Source organism: Phyllobates terribilis, unplaced genomic scaffold (assembly GCF_046119375.1).
Source record: "Phyllobates terribilis strain yellow unplaced genomic scaffold, ASM4611937v1 Scaffold_92__1_contigs__length_6168646, whole genome shotgun sequence".
Classification (NCBI taxonomy): Eukaryota; Metazoa; Chordata; class Amphibia; order Anura; family Dendrobatidae; genus Phyllobates; species Phyllobates terribilis.
In genome coordinates this window covers 4,778,225-4,802,961 of record NW_027362852.1, presented here as the reverse complement: position 1 = coordinate 4,802,961, position 24,737 = coordinate 4,778,225, and the positions used below count along the sequence as shown (strand labels likewise).

At 51.4% G+C, this 24,737-nt stretch overlaps 1 protein-coding gene across 1 annotated transcript in view; it reads right to left on the bottom strand.

Annotated features, from left to right (window-relative positions):
• Positions 1-21,947, bottom strand: part of LOC141197842 (isovaleryl-CoA dehydrogenase, mitochondrial-like) — a 41,402-nt gene extending 19,455 nt beyond the window's left edge. The window contains exons 1-2 of the mRNA XM_073662911.1: positions 21,646-21,947; positions 19,388-19,474 (exon numbers count right to left, since the gene is read on the bottom strand). Coding sequence (XP_073519012.1) covers positions 19,388-19,432 — 45 coding nt within the window. The 5' untranslated portion in view covers positions 19,433-19,474; positions 21,646-21,947. The remainder of the gene's footprint in view (positions 1-19,387; positions 19,475-21,645) is intronic.
• Between the last annotated feature and the right edge of the window lie 2,790 nt (positions 21,948-24,737).

The window sequence follows — 24,737 nt, the reverse complement described above, 5'->3', positions numbered from 1 at the left end:
TGAGCCATACAAGGCACGTGTGTGACATTGCCCCTGCGAAGGGCCGCACCCAGGTTTGCAGCATTGTCGCACATGGCCTTCCCTGGTTGCAGGTCCAGTGGAGACAACCTTTCATGAAACTGGGTCTCCAGAGCTGACCAAAACTCCTCAGCTGTGTGACTCACATTTCCCAGACATTTCAAAGTAAACACTGATGCGTTGAGCCCAGCTGCCAGCATAGTAAGGAGGTGTGCAGGATTCCTTCTGCGCAGTTAGAAAGCAGGTGGCATTACCAGACAGGCTTTGGGTGCAGGTGGAGGACCGAGAGGAGGTTGAGGAGGCAGAAGCAGTGGAGGAAGTTCGAGATAAAGAGGATTAACACACAACTCGTGGGGACGGTAAGACTTGGACAGCAGCCCCTTGTCCTGCTGTCACCATAGTTACCCAGTGCCCAGTCAGCGACATGTAACGCCCCTGTCCATGCCTTCTCGTCCAAGTGTCTGTGGTGAAGTGCACCCTGTCACACACAGAGTTTCTCAAAGAAGAGGTGATGTTGTGTGCGACATGCTAGTGGAGTGCAGGCACACCTTTCTTTGAGAAGTAGTGCCGACTGGGCATCTGGTACTGGGGCACTGTGACGGACATAAGGTCTTGAAAATCCTCTGTGTCCTCCAGGTGGAAAGGCAGCATTTCTGTAGCCAACAGCTTGCAGATGGTGAAATTCAACCTCTTAGCTTTCTCATGGCTAGGAGGAAATGGTCTTTTACTTTTCCACATCTGAGGGACCGAGGGCTGGCTGTTGTGCTTAGACGGTGTTGAGTAGGGTGTCCCCGGCAACTGCCGATCTGTGAGGAAGATGCAGGCGGACATGTTAGGTTGCCTTGATCCAAAGGTGGTGCTCTCGATGTCGGAGAGCGCTCAACACTAGCAGGTGTTTCCACTTCCCAATGAACTGACGACCTGCCAATCACACTGGCTGTTGCGGGTAAAGAGGTGGCAGGTCTGCGTCCAAAAACATGTGTGACTGCTGTCCCCCCAGTCACAGAGGATGAAGAGGCTGCGGATGCACAAGATGGGGCAGACGGTGGTTGGCCCAGCCGGCTAGGCCGCATTGTAGCACAGTGAGCTTCCCACTGCAACTTATGCTTCATATCCATGTGACGGTACATGCATGAAGTACTCAAACTATGGATTTTTTGGCCTCTACTTAGCTTTTGCTGACAAATATTACAGATAACACGAGTTGGGTCATCCTTATCGATCTGAATAAATGCCCAGGCTATGCAAGGCTTAGAGCCCATGTGACCTGAAGAGCCACTACGACTTGTGGTCAGAGGCAGAGTTGTGGTTGAGGATGCAGTTGTTGACGTGCTTCCAGTACTCCGTCTCTGTTCAGGAAGGCGCAACCTAACCTCGTCGTCAATAGCATCTGTGATGCCCCGCTGCGCTTGGTATCACAGATCCTACAAGAGTGCATTGATGGAATCCTCCACATGAGGCCCCCATAAACATTTGTAGAGCCCCGAGGGCTCGGCCGCTACAGGGGTATTGCACCTCTGCCAGAGGTGTGGTATTCCACTCCCGGGTAAGGATGGAGTGTGGACCAGGGCTCAGTTAGCTGCATGCAGCACACACACCCCATTTCCGAGGGACAGCTCAACGGTGCTCCCACTAGACATAAGTGCAGGCACGACCGACCATGTCCCTGCTGGAGTGGGGAGGGAGGGGTGGAACACCCAGTGCTGTAGGGGCAGATAGTAGGCGGTTCCTGAGTGTAGGAAGGAGCCCATTGGTTGCTGGTCACCTGGGCTCATGGCTAGAGGGAGGTATAAAAGGTGGGCACCATCTTAGTTCTGGGTCAGTTCAGCCAGAGGAGAAGACAGGGAGTAGAGGCTCTGTAGGAGCTCTACTCCAGGAGGGCCTAGTGAGAGGCCGAGGAGGAGGTGAAGGGGAGCTGAGATTCTGGCTCATCTCAGCTCCAAGAGAAAGGAACAGAAAGGAACAGAACAGGAACTGCAAAGAAGGAGAGACAGAGAAACAGAAGGGCTCAGGAACAAGAAGGTGGAAGGGACCCTAAGAACCCACGAGAATCCAGGGTGCAGGGTCAGGCAGATTAAGGGTACCGGATCCCAAGTTGGTGGAGGAGAAACAACCCTCAGCCAAAGACCGGTCGTCGTGATCATCTATTGGTGCGACACCTCATCAAACCTGCTAGGAAGGCACCATATAGGACAGCGGAGGACGGGGCCCACGTTTAACCGCACAAGTCCGCGGCAGCTGGACAAAAGTGGGTCACTGGTGAGGCAGGCCAGAGAAAGGATTAAAGGGGGTCCTGTGCCATGCTCCTGAGCTGCCTGGGAGTTGACCAAGCCCCTCACCTGGTGGACGCAGCACGGCTCGGGCGGTCACTGCTGACAGAAGTGACCCGGAACAAACGAACTGTGAGTAAAGACCCTGGACTGTAACTTGTTGTCTGTGTGCTCCTTCGCGCCTCCAGCACTATCAGCACCGGGACTCGCACTACCATCACTCCCACCATCCACTACACTGCCCTGGGGCTGCACTCTTCCCGTGGGGAGTCACATCACCTCAGCTGCACCCATCATCAGCCCCAGCGGACTGCCTTGCAGTGGCGGTTCCTAATAACCGCAATCCACGGGTGGCGTAGTCGGACATTATCTAAAGTACAGTAGCAGACTACCATTGGTCTGACCACCCTGAGCCGCGGGACCGGGCCGCCACTACTACTCCCAGCATCTCCCTATCGCCCGGATCCGCGTGCCCCACGGCCCAGGGGGCGAGTCAGCTTTGGCGTAGTCGGCAGGATTTCGTGCCCGCTAACCACGGGTACTGCGCGCCTGAAAAGAGACTGTTTCACGGTACTAAAGATGGCGCCCGCCCCAGAAGAACGAGCGCCATAATGTGCGCGCCAAAAGACCACAGGAGGCCGCCTCCCATCGTGGGCCGGGTCCCAGAATGGCGCCAAAGAGGAAGCCCGCCCCCAACAACCATGAGCACTGCTGTGGAAATGTCCGTCAACGTGGGGGGGCTGCCCCTGAGAGTGATTGTCAGCAGAATGCCCCAGGACCACCCCCCATGGGGGCGGATAGGAAAGAAAACTGCGGGGCAGGGAGTGGTCTGGATCAGTCCAGACAGACCGCACCCGGGAATGGACGCCCTGAGCAGCACCAGCCTCCTGGCCCGAAGCCTGCTGCAGGCCGAACCGTTCTGCAGCCTAGCAGAAGTCCTGGCGCAGCTCCCCAGAGATCCGGAGCGTGCGCAAGCTGCACTGGAGGACCTAGAGCGGAGGATGGTCCGGGCGCAGCGGAGTGCACTCACCGAGTGGAGAGAGGAACTGGCCCGGCAGGCCGAGACCCACCAGCGACAGGCTTCAGCCGCACCCCGCGGTTTGCCTGCCTCGGAGGACGGCGCAGGAGGAGAGAGGACCGGAGGCGACGCCGCAGAGGGAGCCACGAGGACTGAGGCAAGTGAAGGGGACGTCACCACCCCAAGCCCAGCACCCGCAAGCCTGCCCCAGCCTCCCGTCGCAGCACCAGAGGCCCCACTCACCGCACCTGTTGCCGCGCCGCCACTGCTCCCGGCTAGGCCTCAAGCGGCGAGCGCCGCGGCCACGCCCCGCCCAGCGCCATGCCCCTTGACCCCGGGTGCCGTAAAGCAGGAAGCATCATCGGCCCGGTCGCAAGGCCTGGATCATAGAATCATAGAATGTAGAGTTGGAAGGGACCTCCTGGGTCATCTGGTCCAACCCCCTGCTCAAAGCAGGATTCACTAAATCATCTCAAACAGATGTCTGTCCAGCCTCTGTTTGAAGACGTCCATTGAAGGGGAACTCACCACCTCTCGTGGCAGCCTGTTCCACTCATTGATCACCCTCACTGTCAAAAAGTTTTTTCTAATATCTAATCTGTGTCTCCTCCCATTTAGTTTCATCCCATTGCTTCTAGTCTTTCCTTGTGCAAATGAGAATAAAGATGATCCTTCTACAATGTGACAGCCCTTGACATATTTGTAGACAGCTATTAAGTCTCCTCTCAGTCTTCTTTTTTGCAAGCTAAACATTCCCAAATCCTGCAACCGTTCCTCATAGGACATGGTTTGCAGACCAGTCACCATTCTGGTCGCTCTTCTCTGAACTTGCTCCAGTTTGTCTATGTCTTTTTTAAAATGTGGTGCCCACATTTTATGACCCGGGCGCCATCGCCAAGCCTGCGCCCCTGTCCCGGATGGGACTGCCACCTAGCGCAGCCACAAGACCCCCGGCCTGGTCGCAAGGCCGAGTGCCCCCGGGCGCTGCTCCCAGATCAGGTCCCCCCACTATACCATCGCTGGGCGTGGACCTGTTTGCCCATCACACCGGTCCGGATGGACTGCCGCTGGAGTGGCCGGCTGAAGTGACCGGCAATCATCCATGGAAGGCCCAGCCCCCGCGCGAGCCTCTGATACCGGCTCCTGAACCCGTCGAGGTCACCCTACCCCCACTAGAAGACGTCCAATTTGCGTGGGACTCCACCGGCGAGAACTTGATGGGGTTCTCTCAAGAGACCCGGACAGACGCGGTCCGTCGTCTGGAGGCCTGTCACCAGCAACTGGCGACCTTTGAGCGGGAGCAACGAGAGAGGCGCGTCAGGGAGGAACGGCTCCAAGTCCAGAGTGCTGAACAAAAGCGCAAGGCCCGCCAAGACCCCCAAGCAGCCCGTGGTCCCCGAATCACCGGGACCGTAGTCAAGTTCCACATGGAGAACGGCTGGGGCTTCATCAGGGGCCCAGAAACCGCAGGCGATGGTCTTTGTGACCCGCAGGGACGTGGAGAGTCATCTACCTGAGGGGCATCGTGGCCGTGACCTGTACCCTGGTGATGTGGTCGCCTTTACCCGCCACGTGGGTGCAAAAGGACCATACGCCCTACATGTTCATCGGCTCACCGAGGAGGAGCTACAATACCGCGGCTATGAGGAGAGCCAAGAGGACCCGGACGGGTCTGAAGAACCATATGAGGAGGAAGAAGGAGCATATGGAGGACACCGCTACTAGTAAGTAGCAAAGTACCCGTGTACATAGTTACCCGTCAGGGTATCAGAACTGTTTTTGGGACTGTTCCCGTCTTGAAAGTGTGGTCCCCGTTGGGACAAATATTGAACTGCTACCTGTGTGCCCCTCATCCCCTATCAGGCTGAGGACTGTGAGCAGCCATTCCCTTCCCAAAACTGGCCGAGGACTGAGAGCGGTCAACCCTTTGTATATAGTTGCGCTTCCTAAAGCCCCCCCTACTGGTTTTATACAAAAACCGCAACGTCTACCTCAAGATTTACTGGACTGTTGCACCTTTACCTGGTTGCAAGTTGCACCGCAGCCAAGAATCCAAGAATGTGCTTTACTTAAAAATGTGTTACATGAGAAAGTTTTATATGCTGCTAGAAAATGTTTTACATAATTTTGAGACCGTTTTATATGATAAGTGACAAAAGAGTTCCAGAGGCATTAGCAAAGTGTTTTGTGGTAGTGGCAAGAGAAGAGGAGTGTTTCCCATAAAGGGAATTGAACCATGTTACCTGTTTTCTGATGTGAAAAGTTATTGAAAAAGTTTTTGCATGTCCTGTAATTATCTGTTTTTGCTCTTTTCCAGCCCGAGGACGTGCTGTGGTTTACCGGGGGGGAATGTAGCGCCCCGAGGGCTCGGCCGCTACAGGGGTATTGCACCTCTGCCAGAGGTGTGGTATTCCACTCCCGGGTAAGGATGGAGTGTGGACCAGGGCTCAGTTAGCTGCATGCAGCACACACACCCCATTTCCGAGGGACAGCTCAACGGTGCTCCCACTAGACATAAGTGCAGGCACGACCGACCATGTCCCTGCTGGAGTGGGGAGGGAGGGGTGGAACACCCAGTACTGTAGGGGCAGATAGGGGGCGGTTCCTGAGTGTAGGAAGGAGCCCATTGGTTGCTGGTCACCTGGGCTCATGGCTAGAGGGAGGTATAAAAGGTGGGCACCATCTTAGTTCTGGGTCAGTTCAGCCAGAGGAGAAGACAGGGAGTAGAGGCTCTGTAGGAGCTCTACTCCAGGAGGGCCTAGTGAGAGGCCGAGGAGGAGGTGAAGGGGAGCTGAGATTCTGGCTCATCTCAGCTCCAAGAGAAAGGAACAGAAAGGAACAGAACAGGAACTGCAAAGAAGGAGAGACAGAGAAACAGAAGGGCTCAGGAACAAGAAGGTGGAAGGGACCCTAAGAACCCACGAGAATCCAGGGTGCAGGGTCAGGCAGATTAAGGGTACCGGATCCCAAGTTGGTGGAGGAGAAACAACCCTCAGCCAAAGACCGGTCGTCGTGATCATCTATTGGTGCGACACCTCATCAAACCTGCTAGGAAGGCACCATATAGGACAGCGGAGGACGGGGCCCACGTTTAACCGCACAAGTCCGCGGCAGCTGGACAAAAGTGGGTCACTGGTAAGGCAGGCCAGAGAAAGGATTAAAGGGGGTCCTGTGCCATGCTCCTGAGCTGCCTGGGAGTTGACCGAGCCCCTCACCTGGTGGACGCAGCACGGCTCGGGCGGTCACTGCTGACAGAAGTGACCCGGAACAAACGAACTGTGAGTAAAGACCCTGGACTTTAACTTGTTGTCTGTGTGCTCCTTCACACATCTCCACCTTCCACCTCAGTCCAGCAGAGGGAGCCCGTTAGGGATATAAATAGGGAAGGTGGAGCTAGGCAGTTCAGTTCCTCTGAAGAGTTCCTGCAGTAGAGAAGCCTAAGAGAGGTCAGTCTGCAGTGGAGCTCAGTCTAGTCTAGAGAACGCAGTTAATAGTTCAGCAGTGGAGCACGAAGCTCCTGCTTGCTAGATTCAGCGAGCCCAGATAGAGCTTAAGGTGTGCCGGTGCCGTAAGATCAATGAAGCGCGGCAAGCTGCCGTTAGTGTGTATAGCCTAGTGAGGGCCCGAGTAGGCCGAAGGCGAGTGGCGAGTTAGTACATAAGGGGCAGAGGAGCTTAACCAGCTCACCCCGAAGCATTTACCGGACACAGGATCCGAGCTTACCGGTATCTCTATGACCCAGTAAGGCATAACCGGAATCCCTGGAGAACTACAAGTCCCAGGATCGCTAAGGTGCTGATATGTAACAGAGCCAGGAGACGCTTAGGCCCCGCATACTGGGAGCGTGAACTCCAAGAGAAGGCCCTACCACAAGGTCAGCCAGCGCAGGACAGAGACAAAGTTAGGCCTAGCTCCAGGCAGGTCAGAAACTTACTGCGCAGAGGCAAGAAACAGGAGGCCCTACACCCGCTCATTGGGGAGGATCCTGATATGCACCCTTCACCCTACAGTGCTCCGGGATGTGCCTGAATTTCCACCAGTAAAAGGTACTGAAGTGACTACCGTGTCCGTTCCCGTTCTTGCTCTGATCCAGCTGGGTCTCGCCTGTCCTGCATTCCCCCTGCATACGCTGCCCTGAGACCTAGCTCCACCTGTGGGGAGCTATACCATCGAGCTGCCTTATCACCGGCCTCAGTGGACTGCTGCAGCGCTGGTGCTTGTCACCAGATACCACAGGTGGCGTCATGAACTCTTATAAAATTAACAATTATCCACCCTTTTAAAGAGAGACCCCAGGGTACGGGCCAGGGAGCCGACCACCGCGACATCCCCAAGGCCAGGCAAATGTCCGGGTACCGAGTCATCCCCATCCCCAGGGCTAGTCACATCCTCCTCCACCTCCTCTGCTGACCTCATCGACTGTCTGACTGTGGGTTGACAGTAAGTGGGATCTCCAACCTCGTCATCATCACCCTGTGTGTTATCACACCCGTCGCCCTCAGAGCCAACCTCTTCCTGCCCTGACCGAAAAGTCAAGTTGTCGCTCCAATCAGGTATTTGAGTCTCATCATCGTCTTCATCATTGTCTCCACCAACAGGAGTTACAGTTTGGGAACAAGGGTCTACATTATGCTCAGAACCTTCTTCATCTGGTCCTGGATCCAACTTATAAAGATTCTGGGCATCGGATCAGATCATTTCCTCATCTGGATTAACAGAAGCTCTGGAGCAGACCTCCGTTTCCCAGGCTATAGTATGAGTAAACAGCTGGGCAGACTCAGCCATCTGTGTTATCCCATACTCAGACGGGCAGCTGGAGACTTGGGAGCTGTGAGGAAGCAAGTGCGATTGGGGTGACACCTCTGAGGACTGGAGTATTTGTGATGTTGAAATTGAGGTGATGGAGAGCCCACTTGAAGGAGCACTTGATATCCGTTGAAGCACCTGCTGTTTTTGTGCCTCATCTAGAATTTGTAGCGATGGGCGTGTCCGTAAGAATGGGATCGTATCACATTGTCCACGAAAAGAAGTCGACATCTTAGTTTGGCTGGAAGATGGTCTTTCTTCTGCAGATGTTACTCCCCCCCCACCGTGGGGGGCCTCGACCCACCGGCGGACAGGCACCAGTATTGGGATAGGGGGGCTGGCCGTCAGGGTCCACCGCGGCTCTGGCACAAACCCGGCGACACGGAGGTGGCACAGGCAGGAACGGACTGGCCGTGTCGGCTTCTCACTTTTTGGATTTTAGAAGGGCATGACATGCCTATATCTGTGTCTCCCCCTCCTTTTACTCCTCCACCTCTTTTCTTTTCACATGACTATATGTACTTGTCACTTTTCCATGTGTTAGTTGTGTCTTCTGAGCAGTTTGTCAGCTTTTGGACACCTTTGAAGGTGTTTTCTATGTGTTTCTATGTGTTTTTGTTTGCCTGCCATTGGTTTTAACGGTGTTCGAAGGTGTTCGACGAACAGTTCGACGAACACACGGGTGTTCGACGAACCGAACCGAACTCGAACACTACGGGGGTGGCTCAACACTAGTGTACAGCATGAGTGGATGTATAAAAAAATGTAAATCTATGGCATTATCCACACATACAGCATATATTCAATGATCATATTAGGACTATTATATTATACTTCTTTTACTAGAAAAACTTTTCTTATGAGAGAAAACACAACACAAAAAAAAAATAATTAAAAAATAAAAAGAATAATCATATTACATTAATCTAATCATATTGTGAGTTCTATATCTTTAATTGCTGTGGGAACTTTTTAGATAAGTTAGTTTTTTCTATTGGGATTGAACTCGTGTAGTCCACACTCCAGGGTCTATTGTGTTTCTCTCATTGGTATTTACTTCTATGCTGTGGATGTCCTCATGATGCTGGCTTCACTAGTCAGGGGTTTATGGGCAAACCCAAGAATATATCATAAAAAATATCTAGCCTGGGTTACCATATATTCCATTCTTTCTATATATTTCTATTGGTCAGCATCGCTGTCCTGATCTAATTCGATGTTCTATATGTTCTCCAGTTTATCATTGAGGCCGTCCGGATGTAGAGAGCGCAATCTGTACATCCAGAAAGCCTCTTTCTTGTTCAGTAGATGGATTCTGTTTGATATATTCTGCGGAATTTCTTCGACAGGAGTCAAACTTATCTCAAAGCTCTTATTATGATTTAGTAAGAGATGTCTCGATAGGCTATGTGATAGTAGCCCAATTTTTGCATTATGTCGGTGTGCGTTTAAACGTGATCTGACCATCTGTGTCGTCCGGCCACCATATTGCATTCCGCAACTACATGTAATTACATATATAACATAGCTGCTAGTGCAAGTCAGGTGATGTTTTATGGGAAAGGTTTCTCCTGTACTATTGGAGGTGATAGATTGATGGCCATGGGTTATTGTTTGGCAGCATTGGCACTTTTTCTGGTTGCATTTAAAAGTGCCATTGAGTGTATTGGTTGTCTTTTTTATTATAGGATTAGTAGTTTTAGATTGGAGAGACGTTTGTTTTTTTCCAGAGCTTTTCACTACAGATTTTTTCAAGCGACTAGGTGCTATAATGTTTCTGAGTGTTTTACCCCTTCTAAAGGTGATGCCTGGTCTCTCTGGTAGTACATCCCGTAGAAGGGGATCTTGTCTCAGTATGTACCAGTATTTTTGTAATATTTCTCTAATTTTTTGGTTACCTTTATTACAAAGGTGAGTGTAACTTTTTTTTTTTTGTTTTTTTTTGTGTACAGTGTGAAAGGGATGAGGGGGCCACACATAAAAGGATTGTGGGGTGAGGGGACCATGTATATATCAGGATTGGGGGGTGAGGGGTACCACGCATACCAGGATTGGGGGGTGAGGGGTACCACGCATACCAGGATTGGGGGGTGAGGGGTACCACGCATACCAGGATTGGGGGGTGAGGGGTACCACGCATACCAGGATTGGGGGGGTGAGGGGTAACACGCATACCAGGATTGGGGGGTGAGGGGACCATGCATACCAGGATTGAGGGTGAGGGGTGCCACCCATACCGGGATTGAGGGGTGCCATGCATACCGGGATTGGGGATGAGGGGTGCCACGCATACCGGGATTGGGGATGAGGGTTGCCACGCATACAAGGATTGGGGATGAGGGGTGCCACGCATGCCGGTATTGGGGGTGAGGGGTGCCACGCATGCCGGGATTGGGGATGAGGGGTGCCACGCATACCGGGATTGGGGATGAGGGGTGCCACGCATACCGGGATTGGGGATGAGGGATGGAATGCCATGCATACCGGGATGAGGGATGGGGTACCATGCATACCAGGATGAGGGATACCATACACACCAGGATAGTGATGATGGGTGCCATACATACCAGGATAGGGATGAGGGGTGCCACACATACCGGGATGAGGGGTGCCAAGCATAACGGGATTGGGGGTGAGGGGTGCCACGCATACCGGGATTGGGGGTGAGGGGTGCCACGCATACCGGGATTGGGGGTGAGGAGTGTCACGCATACCGGGATTGGGGGTGAGGAGTGCCACGCATACCGGGATTGGGGGTGAGGGGTACCACGCATAACAGGATTGGGGGGTTAGGGGTAACACGCATACCAGGATTGGGGGGTTAGGGGTAACACGCATACCAGGATTGGGGGGTTAGGGGTAACACGCATACCAGGATTGATGGTGAGGGGTGCCAAGCATACCGGGATTGGGGGTGAGGAGTGCCACGCATACCGGGATTGGGGGTGAGGGGTGCCACGCATGCCGGGATTGGGGGTGAGGGGTACCACACATACCGGGATTGGGGATGAGGGGTGCCACGCATACCGGGATTGGGGATGAGGGATGGAGTGCCATGCATACCGGGATGAGGGATGGGGCACCATGCATACCAGGATGAGGGATACCATACACACCAGGATAGTGATGAGGGGTGCCAAACATACCAGGATAGGGATGAGGGGTGCCATGCATACCGGGATGAGGGGTGCCAAGCTTAATGGGATTGGGGATGAGGGGTGCCACGCATACCGGGACTGGGGGTGAGGAGTGCCACGCATACCGGGACTGGGGGTGAGGGGTGCCACGCATACCGGGACTGGGGGTGAGGGGTGCCAGGCATACCGGGACTGGGGGTGAGGGGTGCCAGGCATACCGGGATTGGGGATGAGGGGTGCCACGCATACCGGGATTGGGGATGAGGGATGGGGTGCCATGCATACCAGGATGAGGGATACCATACACACCGGGATAGGGATGAGGGATGGGGTACCATGCATACCAGGATGAGGGATACCACACACACCAGGATAAGGATGAGGGGTGCCACGCATACCGGGATTGGGGGTGAGGGTGCCACGCATACCGGGATTGGGGGTGAGGGGTGCCACACATACCGGGATGAGGGGTGCCATGCATACCGGGATTGGGGGTGAGGGGTGCCACGCATACCGGGATTGGGAGTGAGGGATAGGGTGCCAGGCATACCAGGATGAGGGATATCATACACACCAGGATAGGGATGAGGGGTGCCACACATACCAGGATTGGGGGTGAGGGGTGCCACGCATACCAGGATTGGGGGTGAGGGGTGCCATGCATACCAGGATTGGGGGTGAGGGGTGCCACGCATACCGGGATTGGATGGTGGGTACAGGATGGGGGCAGCACATACCAGCATGGGAGACGATATACCAATAAAAATGCTCACCACCCGGGCGTAGAACGGGTTCAATAGCTAGTATGTATATATATATATATATATATATATATATATATATATATATATATACACACACACACACAGAGTTGAAATCAGAAGTTTCCATACACTGTATAAATAGACACATCTGCATGTTTTTCTCAATATCTGACATGAAATCAGAATAAATCTTTCCCGTTTTAGGTCAATTAGGATTACCATAATTTTTAATATTTGCTAAATGCCAGAATAATGAGAGAATGTTTTAAGGCATCATTTTTATTAGTTACTGCAAAGTCTGTAACATCTGTCCCTGCTGAAAAGACACTATGATTATCATCTTTATATATAAGTACAAAGTCAATAGGCTATAACATAATTGTGTGACAGGAGCCATGCAGTAATCATCAGTAACTGTAATAGGAGTTTTTAACCCCCTCGGTGGAGAACTTCAGTGGCCCCATATGGTGCCCCACAGCGTAATGGACCTATATGGTGAGCCACAGCGTAATGGCCCCATATGGTGAGCCACAGCGTAATGGCCACATATGGTGAGCCAAAGGCGTAATGGCCACATATGGTGAGCCAAAGGCGTAATGGCCGCATATGGTGAGCCAAAGGCGTAATGGCCCCATATAGTGCTCTACAGCGTAATGGTCCCATATATGCCCCACAGTATATGCCCTCCCCATACTTGTATATGGCCACATCTTCGTATATGGTATATGGTCCCCATCCTGGTTAGGTGTATATGCCCCTCCATCCATCCATTCTGGGTAGGTATATATGCCCTTCCATCCATCCATCCTGGGTAGGTGTATATGCCCCTCCATCCATCCATCCATGCTGGGTAGGTTTATATGCCCACCCATCCAGGCTAGATGTATATGCCCCTCCATCGATCCATCCATTCTGGGTAGGCGTAGATGCCCCTCCATCCATCCATCCTGGGCAGGTGTAGATGCCCCTCCATTCATCCATCCTAGGTAGGTGTAGATGCCTCTCCATCCATTCTGGGTAGGTGTATATGCCCCTCCATTCATCCTGGGTAACTGTTAATGCCCCTCCATCCATCCAGGGCAGAAGTATATGCCCCTCCATCTATCCTGGGTAGGTGTATATGCCCCTCCATTCATCCTGGATAGGTGTATGTGCCCCGTCATCCATCATGGGTAGGTGTATATGCCCCTCCATCCATCCATCCTGGGTAGGAGTATCTGCCCCTCCATCTTTCCTGGGTAGGTGTGTATGCCCCTCCATCCATCCATCCTGGGTAGGTGTATATGCCCCTCCATCCATCCTGGGTAGGTGTATATGCCCCTCCATCCATCCATGCATGCTGGGTAGGTTTATATGCCCCCCAATCCATCCATCCTGGGTAGATGTATAAGCCCCTCCATCGATCCATCCATTCTAGGTAGGCGTAGATGCCCCTCCATCCATCCTGGGCAGGTGTAGATGCCCCTCCATCCATCCTGGGTAGGTGTAGATGCCTCTCCATCCATTGTGGGTAGGTGTATATGCCCCTCCATTTATCCTGGGTAGGTGTTGATGCCCCTCCATCCATGCCGGGCAGAAGTATATGCCCCTCCATCCATCCATCCTGGGTAGGTGTATATGCCCCTCCATTCATCCTGGGTAGGTGTATGTGCCCCGCCATCCATCCTGGGTAGGTGTATATGCCCCTCCATCCATCCATCCTGGGTAGGAGTATCTGCCCCTCCATCTTTCCTGGGTAGGTGTGTATGCACCTCCATCCATCCATCCTGGGTAGGTGTAAATGCCCCTCCATCCATCCATGCTGGGTAGGTTTATATGCCCCCCCATCCATCCATCCTGGGTAGATGTATATGCCCCTCCATCGATCCATCCATTCTGAGTAGGCGTAGATGCCCCTCCATCCATCCATCCTGGGCAGGTGTAGATGCCCCTCCATCAATCCTGGGTAGGTGTATATGCCCCTCCATCCATCCATCCTGGGTAAATGTATATGCCCCTTCATCCATCCATCCTGGCTAGGTGTAAATGCCCATCCATCCATCCTGGGTAGTTGTAAATGCCCCTCCATCCATCCATCCTGGGTAGGTGTAAATGCCCCTCCATCCATCCATCCTGGGTAGGTGTAAATGCCCCTCCATCCATCCATCCTGGGTAGGTGTAAATGCCCCTCCATCCATCCATCCTGGGTAGGTGTAAATGCCCCTCCATCCATCCATCCTGGGTAGATGTATATGCCCCTCCATCCATCCATCCTGGGTAGATGTATATGCCCCTACATCCATCCATCCATTCTGAGTAGGCGTAGATGCCTCTCCATCCATCCATCCTGGGCAGGTGTAGATGCCCCTCCATCAATCCTGGGTAGGTGTACAGTACAGACCAAAAGTTTGGACACACCTTCTCATTTAAAGATTTTTCTGTATTTTCATGACTATGAAAATTGTACATTCATACTGAAGGCATCAAAACTATGAATTAACACATGTGGAATTATATACTTTACAAAAAAGTGTGAAACAACTGAAAATATGTCTTATATTCTAGGTTCTTCAAAGTAGCCACCTTTTGCTTTGATGACTGCTTTGCACACTCTTGGCATTCTATTGATGAGCTTCAAGAGGTAGTCACCGGAAATGGTCTTCCAACAATCTTGAAGGAGTTCCCAGAGATGCTTAGCACTTGTTGGCCCTTTTGCCTTCACTCTGCGGTCCAGCTCACCCCAAACAATCTGGATTGGGTTCAGGTCTGATGACTGTGGAGGCCAGGTCATCTGGCGTAGCACCCCATCACTCTCCTTCTTGGTCAAATAGCCCTAACACAGCCTGTTGTCCTGTTGAAAAATAAATGATGGTCCAACTAAACGCAAACCGGATGGAATAGCATGCCACTGCCAGATGCTGTGGTAGCCATGCTGGTTCAGTATGCCTTCAATTTTGAATAAATGCCCAACAGTCTCACCAGCAAAGCACCCCCACACCATCACACCTCCTCTTCCATGCTTCACGGTGGGAACCAGGCATGTAGAGTCCATCCGTTCACCTTTTCTGCGACGCACAAAGACACGGTGGTTGGAACCAAAGATCTCAAATTTGGACTCATCAGACCAAAGCACAGATTTCCACTGGTCTAATGTCCATTCCTTGTGTTCTTTAGCCCAAACAAGTCTCTTCTGCTTGTTTCCTGTCCTTAGCAGTGGTTTCCTAGCAGCTATTTTACCATGAAGGCCTGCTGCACAAAGTATCCTTTTAACAGTTGTTGAAGAGATGTGTCTGCTGCTAGAACTCTGTGTGGCATTGACCTGGTCTCTAATCTGAGCTGCTGTTAAACTGCGATTTCTGAGGCTGGTGACTGGGATAAACTTATCCTCAGAAGCAGAGGTGACTCTTGGTCTTCCTTTCCTTGGGCGGTCCTCATGTGAGCCAGTTTCTTTGTAGCGCTTGATGGTTTTTGCAACTGCACTTGGGGACACTTTCAAAGTTTGCCCAATTTTTTGGACTGACTGACCTTCAGTTCTTAAAGTAATGATGGCCACTCGTTTTTCTTTACATAGCTGCTTTTTTCTTGCCATAATACAAATTCTAACAGTCTATTCAGTAGGACTGTCAGCTGTGTATCCACCTGACTTCTGCACAACACAACTGATGGTCCCAACCCCATTTATAAGGCAGGAAATCCCACTTATTAAACCTGACAGGGCACACCTGTGAAGTGAAGACCATTTCTGGTGACTACCTCTTGAAGTTCATCAAGAGAATGCCAAGAGTGTGCAAAGCAGTCATCAAAGCAAAAGGTGGCTACTTTGAAGAACCTAGAATATAAGACATATTTTCAGTTGTTTCACACTTTTTTGTAAAGTATATAATTCCACATGTGTTAATTCATAGTTTTGATGCCTTCAGTGTGAATGTACAATTTTCATAGTCATGAAAATACAGAAAAATCTTTAAATGAGAAGGTGTGTCCAAACTTTTGGTCTATACTGTATATGCCCCTCCATCCATCCATCCTGGCTAGGTGTAAATGCCCCTCCATCCATCCATCCCTCCTGGGTAGGTGTAAATGCCCCTCCATCCATCTATCCATCCTGGGTAGGTGTAAATGCCCCTCCATCCTTCCATCCATGGTAGGTGTAAATGCCCCTCCATCCATCCATCCTGGGTAGGTGTAAATGCCCCTCCTTCCATCCATCCTGGGTAGGTGTAAATGCCCCTCCATCCATCCATCCTGGATAGGTGTATATGCCCCTCCATCCATCCTGGGTAGGAGTATCTGCCCCTCCATCTTTCCTGGGTAAGTGTATATGCCCCTCCATCCATCCTGGGTAGGTGTAAATGCCCATCCATCCATCCTGGGTAGGTGTAAATGCCTTTCCATCCATCCATCCATCCTGGGTAGGTGTAAATGCCCCTCCATCCATCCATCCTGGGTAGGTGTATATACCCTTCCATCCATCCATCCTGGGTAGGTGTATATGCCCCTCCATCCATCCATCCTGGGTAGGTGTATATACCCCTCCATCCATCCATCCTGGGTAAGTGTATATGCCCCTCCATCCATCCCGGTCAGTATATGCCCCCCTCCATCCATCCATCCTGGTGGGTATATCCCCCCCTCCATACTGGTGGGTATATGCCCCCCCTCCATCCATCCTAGTGGGTATGTGCCCCCCCCCTACATCCATCATGGTGGGTATATGCCCCCCCTCCATCCATCCTGGTGGATATATGCCCCCCCTCCATCCTGGTGGGTATATGATTCCTCCTCCATCCTGGTGGGTTTATGACTCCTCCTCCATCCTGGTGGGTTTATGACTCCTCCTCCATCCTGGTGGGTTTATGCCCCCATATATTCAATGCAAAGGAGAAAAAAAAAAAACAATAAACGCTTCTACTCACCTTCCACGTTCCCACGCAGCGCTGTGTCTGTGTTGCCTGAAGATGTCGGCAGTGATAACAGCAGAGAAGCTGAGATCACCGCACGGCGCCGCCGCAGATACTCACTCGGGGCCTCCACTCCCAGGCATTTCCTCCCCGGCAGCTCCTGTCATGGCACGCTCTGACTGAGCAGTGCGTGCGACGACAGGGGGAATGTACAGCTTACACTGCAGGCTCCACAAAGATGGCTGCAATCTCCTCCCACGGCTGCGACCTGAACAGCCAAGGGGGCGTGCCCAGGTCACAGCTAGAGGCAGGAGGAGCGGCCTCTAATGTTAGAGATGGGGTCGGTGACAGACTACTGTCTCTTATGGCCAGGGCTGCTGTAAATGAGGTGTGTAAGAGCACTTTTTACACCCCCCCCCAAATAAAAATGGCAGCCCCCAGTGGCCAATGTCAGCATAAATAACTAAAAAACTAATAAAGTCGGACATTTAATTTTGTATTAAAAATAATTGATTACATAATCAATAATTATTAATACAAAACATAAAATGGTGGCCCCTTCCCTGTAAGAATAGCACATGGCTCTTTTCACGTCTGGTTATTTCTCTAACAGGTAGAATATGCTCCGTTATAGACCGGGGACAGGTTTACAGCTCTATTTTTTGTGGACGATTGATCTGTAAATCAGAACTGAGACCGGTCCGATTTTCATCCGATTTGTAGATAAAGATCATCTATTGAAGTCAATGAGTCTGTCAGAAAAATGGCCAGAACCAACCATGTTGCCTGTACTGCTTGTTTTCCAGGGTCTATAGGCCGGGCAAGCGAGGCTAGGAAACCTTTAGCTTTTTACTTTACATATAAAAAAATATGCCCCACTGAGGAGAAAAACTGCCACACTGACCAAAATCAGATGAAAATGAGAAAAAAACACTGATTAATACCTGACATGTGAACGGGGCCTTAGGCCTTAATCAGATGTCAGCAGGGTCGGACTGGGGCGTCTGGGGCCACAGGGGACATTGACTCTAGGGGCCACCTACAGCAATATGCAGATGTCTTTTCTCTGCTCTCCCTGTTATAGTGGAGCAGTGACTGGCGGCTCCTCACATCTACTGTGCACAGACTAGAACAGGGACGGACAATTTCTGGAGTTTGCATGAAAGAGCTTCTTTGGTTAAAACAAGTGATCACAGATTCATGGGCTGCACAGGATAGGTGATCACTTATTGATTGGAAGAATGGGGAAGTTTTATCCCTGACAGGACACTTATCCCCATTTTACAATGCAGCGACAGGTGGGACGTATGACCACAGCCTCATTCGTTCTCTTGGGGGCTTCCAAAAAAGGGCTTCTTTGGTGAAAACAAGTTATCACCGATCCATGGGCTCCTCAGGATTGGTGATAACTTAATGATCGTTTGGGTCCGACCATTGGAAACTGCACTGATCAGAATTGGGAAGTTTTATCCCTGACAGGACACTTTTATCCCCATTTTAAAATGCAGCGGCAGGTGGGATGTCTGACCGCAGATTCATTCATTCTCTTTGGGGCTTCCAGAAAAAAACAAGAGCAGCGCTCGCAGCCTCTGAGGGAATGAATGGATCAGTGGTCGAGTCGCACATGAGCTCCAGTCTAATGGGGAGAAAAGCTCCACATTCTGCCGATCGGTGCAGGTCCCAGTAGTCAGACCCCCGCCAATCAATAAGTTATCACTTATCCTGTGGAGAGATGATGACTTGTTTTCACCGGAGAACCCCTGTAAGTGCATCTCTGACGCTCTGCTCCAAGTATTTCATCTCTAAGGCCACAGCCCCACTATCAGTATTCAGTCAGGATTATTCTCAGGAGTGGGAGCCAAAACCAGGTGAGGAACAATCAGAGAAAGAGAATAATAGAAACAAGTCACCAATTCTGGATTTATCACCCACTCCTGCTTTTGCCTCTCACTACTGAGAAACAATACTGACCAAATACTGATAGTGAAGCCGTGGCCTCATGGAAAAAAATCTTTTCCTAGTTAATCTCAGCGAGAACAAATGACCGCCATACACAACATAATCCACTATAATAACACCAATAATACCACATACAAAAGGGACAAATATCGCCACACCATGACCAGACCACATATTACCACCACATAGTGACCAAATACTACAATACTGATCAGGAATACAAACCACAATACTAACAACACTGTCACTATACATATGAGCTCTGTATATAGTGTCAGTGTACAGGTAATACAGTGATCACCGGTGACATTATACACAGGAGCTCTGTATATAGTGTACAGGTAATACAGTGATCACCGGTGACATTATACACAGGAGCTCTGTATATAGTGTACAGGTAATACAGTGATTACCGATGACATTATACACAGGAGCTCTGTATATAGTGTATAGGTAATACACTGGTCACCAGTGACATACACAGGAGCTCTGAATATACTATATAGTGTAAGTGTACAGTAATACACTGACTCACCAGTGATGTCTCTAGGTGAAGTTCTTCATCTTCGCTTTTCTTCATCTGGCACAGTCCGCCATCACTTCTTCCAGCGAGGAATCATCTCTGCAGAAAATAACACACAGTTATCAATAACTGATCTCTTTTAGAGCACATTCCCACTTTTCCCCAGGCTTCTACACTACACCAGTTGAAGAAATAAAGCGACATAGTGGCGCCCTGCACAGTAACAGGACCCCCCTTTTGTCCCCTCTTATGGAAAACAGTTTCCTAAAAAGTAAATTATATTACAGAAGTAATAATGTCCCTAATTGGACTTTAAAGTAATAATGTTCCCCACTCGCCATCATAAACTAATAAAGTTCCTCAATCTGGCCACTAAACAGTAATAAAGTCCCTTGTCCAGCGAGGCCACCCATCTATCCATCCTGACCCCCCCCCACCCATATATCCATTCTGGTCTCCATGTGTCCAGCCTGCCCCTCCCATATATCCATCCGGGCCTCCATGTGTCCACCCTGTCCCCCCCATATATGCATCCCACCCCACCCCATATATCTATCCAGGTCCCCATGTGTCCAGCTTGCCGCCCTTCACCTCCATGTGTCCATCCAGGTCCCCAACTTGGCCACCTTCACCTCCATGTGTCTCCCCATGCGTCCAGCCAGCCCCCTCTTCAGCCCCGTGCCTCCATCCATAAGTCCCCCCATGCGTCCAGCCAGCCCCCCCTTCAGCCCCGTGTCTCCATCCATGTCCCCACGCGTCCAGCCAGCCCCCCCTTCAGCCCCATGTCTCCATCCATGTCCCCACGGGTCCAGCCAGCCCCCCCTTCAGCCCCATGTCTCCATCCATGGCCCCACGGGTCCAGCCAGCCCCCCCTTCAGCCCCATGTCTCCATCCATGGCCCCACGGGTCCAGCCAGCCCCCCCTTCAGCCCCATGTCTCCATCCATGGCCCCACGGGTCCAGCCAGCCCCCCCTTCAGCCCCATGTCTCCATCCATGGCCCCATGGGTCCAGCCAGCCCCCCCTTCAGCCCCATGTCTCCATCCATGGCCCCATGGGTCCAGCCAGCCCCCCCTTCAGCCCCATGTCTCCATCCATGGCCCCATGGGTCCAGCCAGCCCCCCCTTCAGCCCCATGTCTCCATCCATGGCCCCATGGGTCCAGCCAGCCCCCCCTTCAGCCCCATGTCTCCATCCATGGCCCCATGGGTCCAGCCAGCCCCCCCTTCAGCCCCATGTCTCCATCCATGGCCCCATGGGTCCAGCCAGCCCCCCCTTCAGCCCCATGTCTCCATCCATGGCCCCATGGGTCCAGCCAGCCCCCCCTTCAGCCCCATGTCTCCATCCATGGCCCCATGGGTCCAGCCAGCCCCCCCTTCAGCCCCATGTCTCCATCCATGGCCCCATGGGTCCAGCCAGCCCCCCCTTCAGCCCCATGTCTCCATCCATGTCCCCATGGGTCCAGCCAGCCCCCCCTTCAGCCCCATGTCTCCATCCATGTCCCCATGGGTCCAGCCAGCCCCCCCTTCAGCCCCATGTCTCCATCCATGTCCCCATGGGTCCAGCCAGCCCCCCCTTCAGCCCCATGTCTCCATCCATGTCCCCATGGGTCCAGCCAGCCCCCCCTTCAGCCCCATGTCTCCATCCATGTCCCCATGGGTCCAGCCAGCCCCCCCTTCAGCCCCATGTCTGTCCCCATGGGTCCAGCCAGCCCCCCCTTCAGCCCCATGTCCCCATGGGTCCAGCCAGCCCCCCCTTCAGCCCCATGTCCCCATGGGTCCAGCCAGCCCCCCCTTCAGCCCCATGTCCCCATGGGTCCAGCCAGCCTCCCCTTCAGCCCCATGTCCCCATGGGTCCAGCCAGCCCCCCCTTCAGCCCCATGTCCCCATGGGTCCAGCCAGCCCCCCCTTCAGCCCCATGTCCCCATGGGTCCAGCCAGCCCCCCCTTCAGCCCCATGTCCCCATGGGTCCAGCCAGCCCCCCCTTCAGCCCCATGTCTCCATCCATGTCCCCACGGGTGCAACCAGCCCCCCCTTCAGCCCCATGTCTCCATCCATGTCCCCACGGGTCCAACCAACCCCCCTTCAGCCCCATGTCTAAATCCATGTCGCCACGGGTCCAGCCAGACCCCCCCCTTTAGCCCCATGTCTCCATACATGTCCCCACGGGTCCATCCAGCCCCCCCTTCAGCCCCATGTCTCCATCCATGTCCCCATGTGACCAGCCTGCGACCCCTCCATATATGGATGATGACCAATGCTGGGAACACTCACCCAGAAAAATGTGGCTATTGCACTTGACTTGAAGTTGAAGCAGGGAGAGCTGTAGCCGGGGCCGGCAGCCTTGTTTCCAGGGTGATGGTGAGAGAGCAGAGTGCAGGTCACCGCATACTCAGCCCAGGAGCCGGCTTAAAAGGCCAAGAGAGCAGGAGAGAAGAGGGCGGTGCGCGGTGCTGGTGCGGTGTTACATACCCGGACGGGAGCCGGTGTTACAAGGCCAATTCCAAGGGAGCAGGAGCCGGGACTGGAGAGCAGAGCGCGGCGTCGGCGTATCAAAAACCGGCAGGGGAGCAGGGAGAGGAGAGCGTGACGTCAGCGTGTCACCTGACACCACACAACTGCCAGCCACCAGCGGGAAAGCAGAGCGCGGTGCGTGTCACCGCCCACCAAGAACACGTCCTCCTGTCATGTGACTATGCGCGTCACCCGCTGTCACCACTGAATAGTATGAGCGCCGCACGCGACGCTACATTTCCTTCGGCTGCGCTTTTAAAGGGCCCGCACTTTTTAAGAGCCCCCGCTACCAATTCTCTCACTCTCTCATCGGGGCCCACCGGGAATTTATCACACCAGGCCAGTCCGAACCTGCATGGGCCCATCAGGTAAAGTGATGGAATGAAGTTTTCTCTCCTCATGTTGTAAAATGACATTTTCTGCCACCTATTGATGAGAGAAAAAAAGTGATGAAGATTTACAAACTTCTAACATTAGTCAGTGAAAAACATACAGAACAAGGATGCAAATGGATCTTTTTTTGGCAATCCAATCATTTGAATGGGCCAGTTTTATCTGCAAATCAGATTACAATCAAACATGTCTCAAATTTCTTTTGTGAACCATCAGCATCAGAAAAGGTTCATAGACTATAATTATTATGTTTTTATAAGCAAAGAAAAGGAACACAATGCAAACTCTAAAATCAGACATTTAAATGGATGAGTTTGGTGGGCAAACAGGGTCTGACTGGAGCACCGGGACACTGGACGATTATCCGGTGGGCCAGGGTCCTTGGCAGGACCCTGAGCAGGACGTAGAGGGGGCCCACTGGTTTCAACTGAATGTGCATCCGAGGACATTTCATTAATGATCAGTATTGTAATATTCGGTCACTATGTTGTAATATCTGGTCCGGTCATGGTGTGGTATTTATCCCTGTATGTGTTATTATTTGGTCACTATGTGGTGTGGACATGGTGTGGTGGTATTTCTCCTTTGTATGTGGAATTATTTGGTCGCTATATGTTGGTAATATCTGGTCTGGTCATGGTGTGGCGATATTTCTCCCTTTTACAGTATGAGGTATTGTTCGGTCACTATGTGGTGGTCATATGTGGTCTGCTCACGGTGTGACGGTAGTTCTCCCTTCTATGTGGAATAATTTGGTCGCTATATGCTGCTAAAATCTGGTCTGGTCATGGTGTGGCGATATTTGTCCCTTATACAATATGTGGTATTGTTCGGTCACTATGTGGTGGTCATATGTGGTCTGCTCACGGTGTGACGGTAGTTCTCCCTTCTATGTGGAATAATTTGGTCGCTATATGCTGCTAAAATCTGGTCTGATCATGGTGTGGCAATATTTGTCCCTTATACAATATGTGGTATTATTCGGTCACTATGTGGTGGTAATATGTGGTCTGGTCACGGTGTGGCTGTATTTCTCCCTTCTACGTGGGATTATTCGGTCGCTTTATGCTGGTAATATGTGGTCTGGTCACAGTGTCACTTTAGTTCTCCCTTGAATGTGGTATTATTGGTCTTGAAAAAGTGGAGTGTGTTGTGTACAGCAGTCAATTGTTCTCTCTGATATTAGGAGAATAATCTTTATTTAGATTTGTGATTAAATACTTGGAACAAGATGCACTTACAGGAATTCTACTGTGAAAACAAGTAATCACCTTTCCAAAGGATAAGTGATAAGGTATTGATTGGTGGGGGTCTGACTGCTGGGACCCGCACCGATTAGTAGAATGTGGAGCTTTTATCCCCACTAGACTGGAGCAGCATGTGTGACTTCACCACTGATCCATTCATTCCCTCAATGGCTGCGAGCGCTGCTCTTGTTTTTTTCTGGAAGCCCCAAAGAGAATGAATGAATCTGCGGTCAGACATCCCACCTGCCGCTGCATTTTAAAATGGGGATAAAAGTGTCCTGTCAGGGATAAAACTTCCCAATTCTGATCAGTGCAGTTTCCAATGGTCGGACCCAAACGATCATTAAGTTATCACCAATCCTGAGGAGCCCATGGATCGGTGATAACTTGTTTTCACCAAAGAAGCCCTTTAATGCAAACTACCGTAATTGTCCATCCCAGTTGTGCTGTGCGCACAGTAGATGTGCAGGAGCCGCCTGTGTTTTACAGTCGAGGTCCCACTATAACGGGGATAACGGCTAACAGGTATCTGCATCTAGCTGTAGGGTGGGCCCCAGTCTCCCCAGTCCGACGCTGTGGGCAAATATAACCTGTCTGGGCAATTGTAGCCAATTTTGCTGCAAAAAAAGAAAAGTCTTTTTACCTTTTTAACCATAACTTTCAATGTCTTGGATAAATGTGTAACCCTTTATTAAATTCTGCCTTTATTATGGGGATCTCATGGTAGTAGAGCATAGCAGAGGTTGACTATATTTTATTTTTTATTTCTCTTTTACAGAAAGATCCACGTAAAGAAAAAAAAAAAGTAAAAAAAAAATGGAAACCGAAAGAAAATAAACAGACCACACCTTTTTTGTAAATGTTTATACTTTGAGCAGCCCCATGATATAAGCTGGTGCAGGTCACTAATCAGACAAATCCACATGAATGAGTGTAAGAAGTGAATGCAGCACTCACCGCTATAATAAAACATTGTATTCCATCATTAATAACCATCAGCTTCTCACAGAGGGAGGTCAGCGAGTGGTAGATACAGCGCATTGTGAAAGGATTTGGCCCCCTTGAACTTTTCCACCTTTTGCCACATTTCTGGCTTCAAACATAAAGATATAAAATTCACATTTTTTGGGGAAGAATCAACAAGTGGGAATGAAATTTATTGGATATTTTAAACTTAAAAATAAAAAATGAAAAGTGGGGCGTGCAATATTA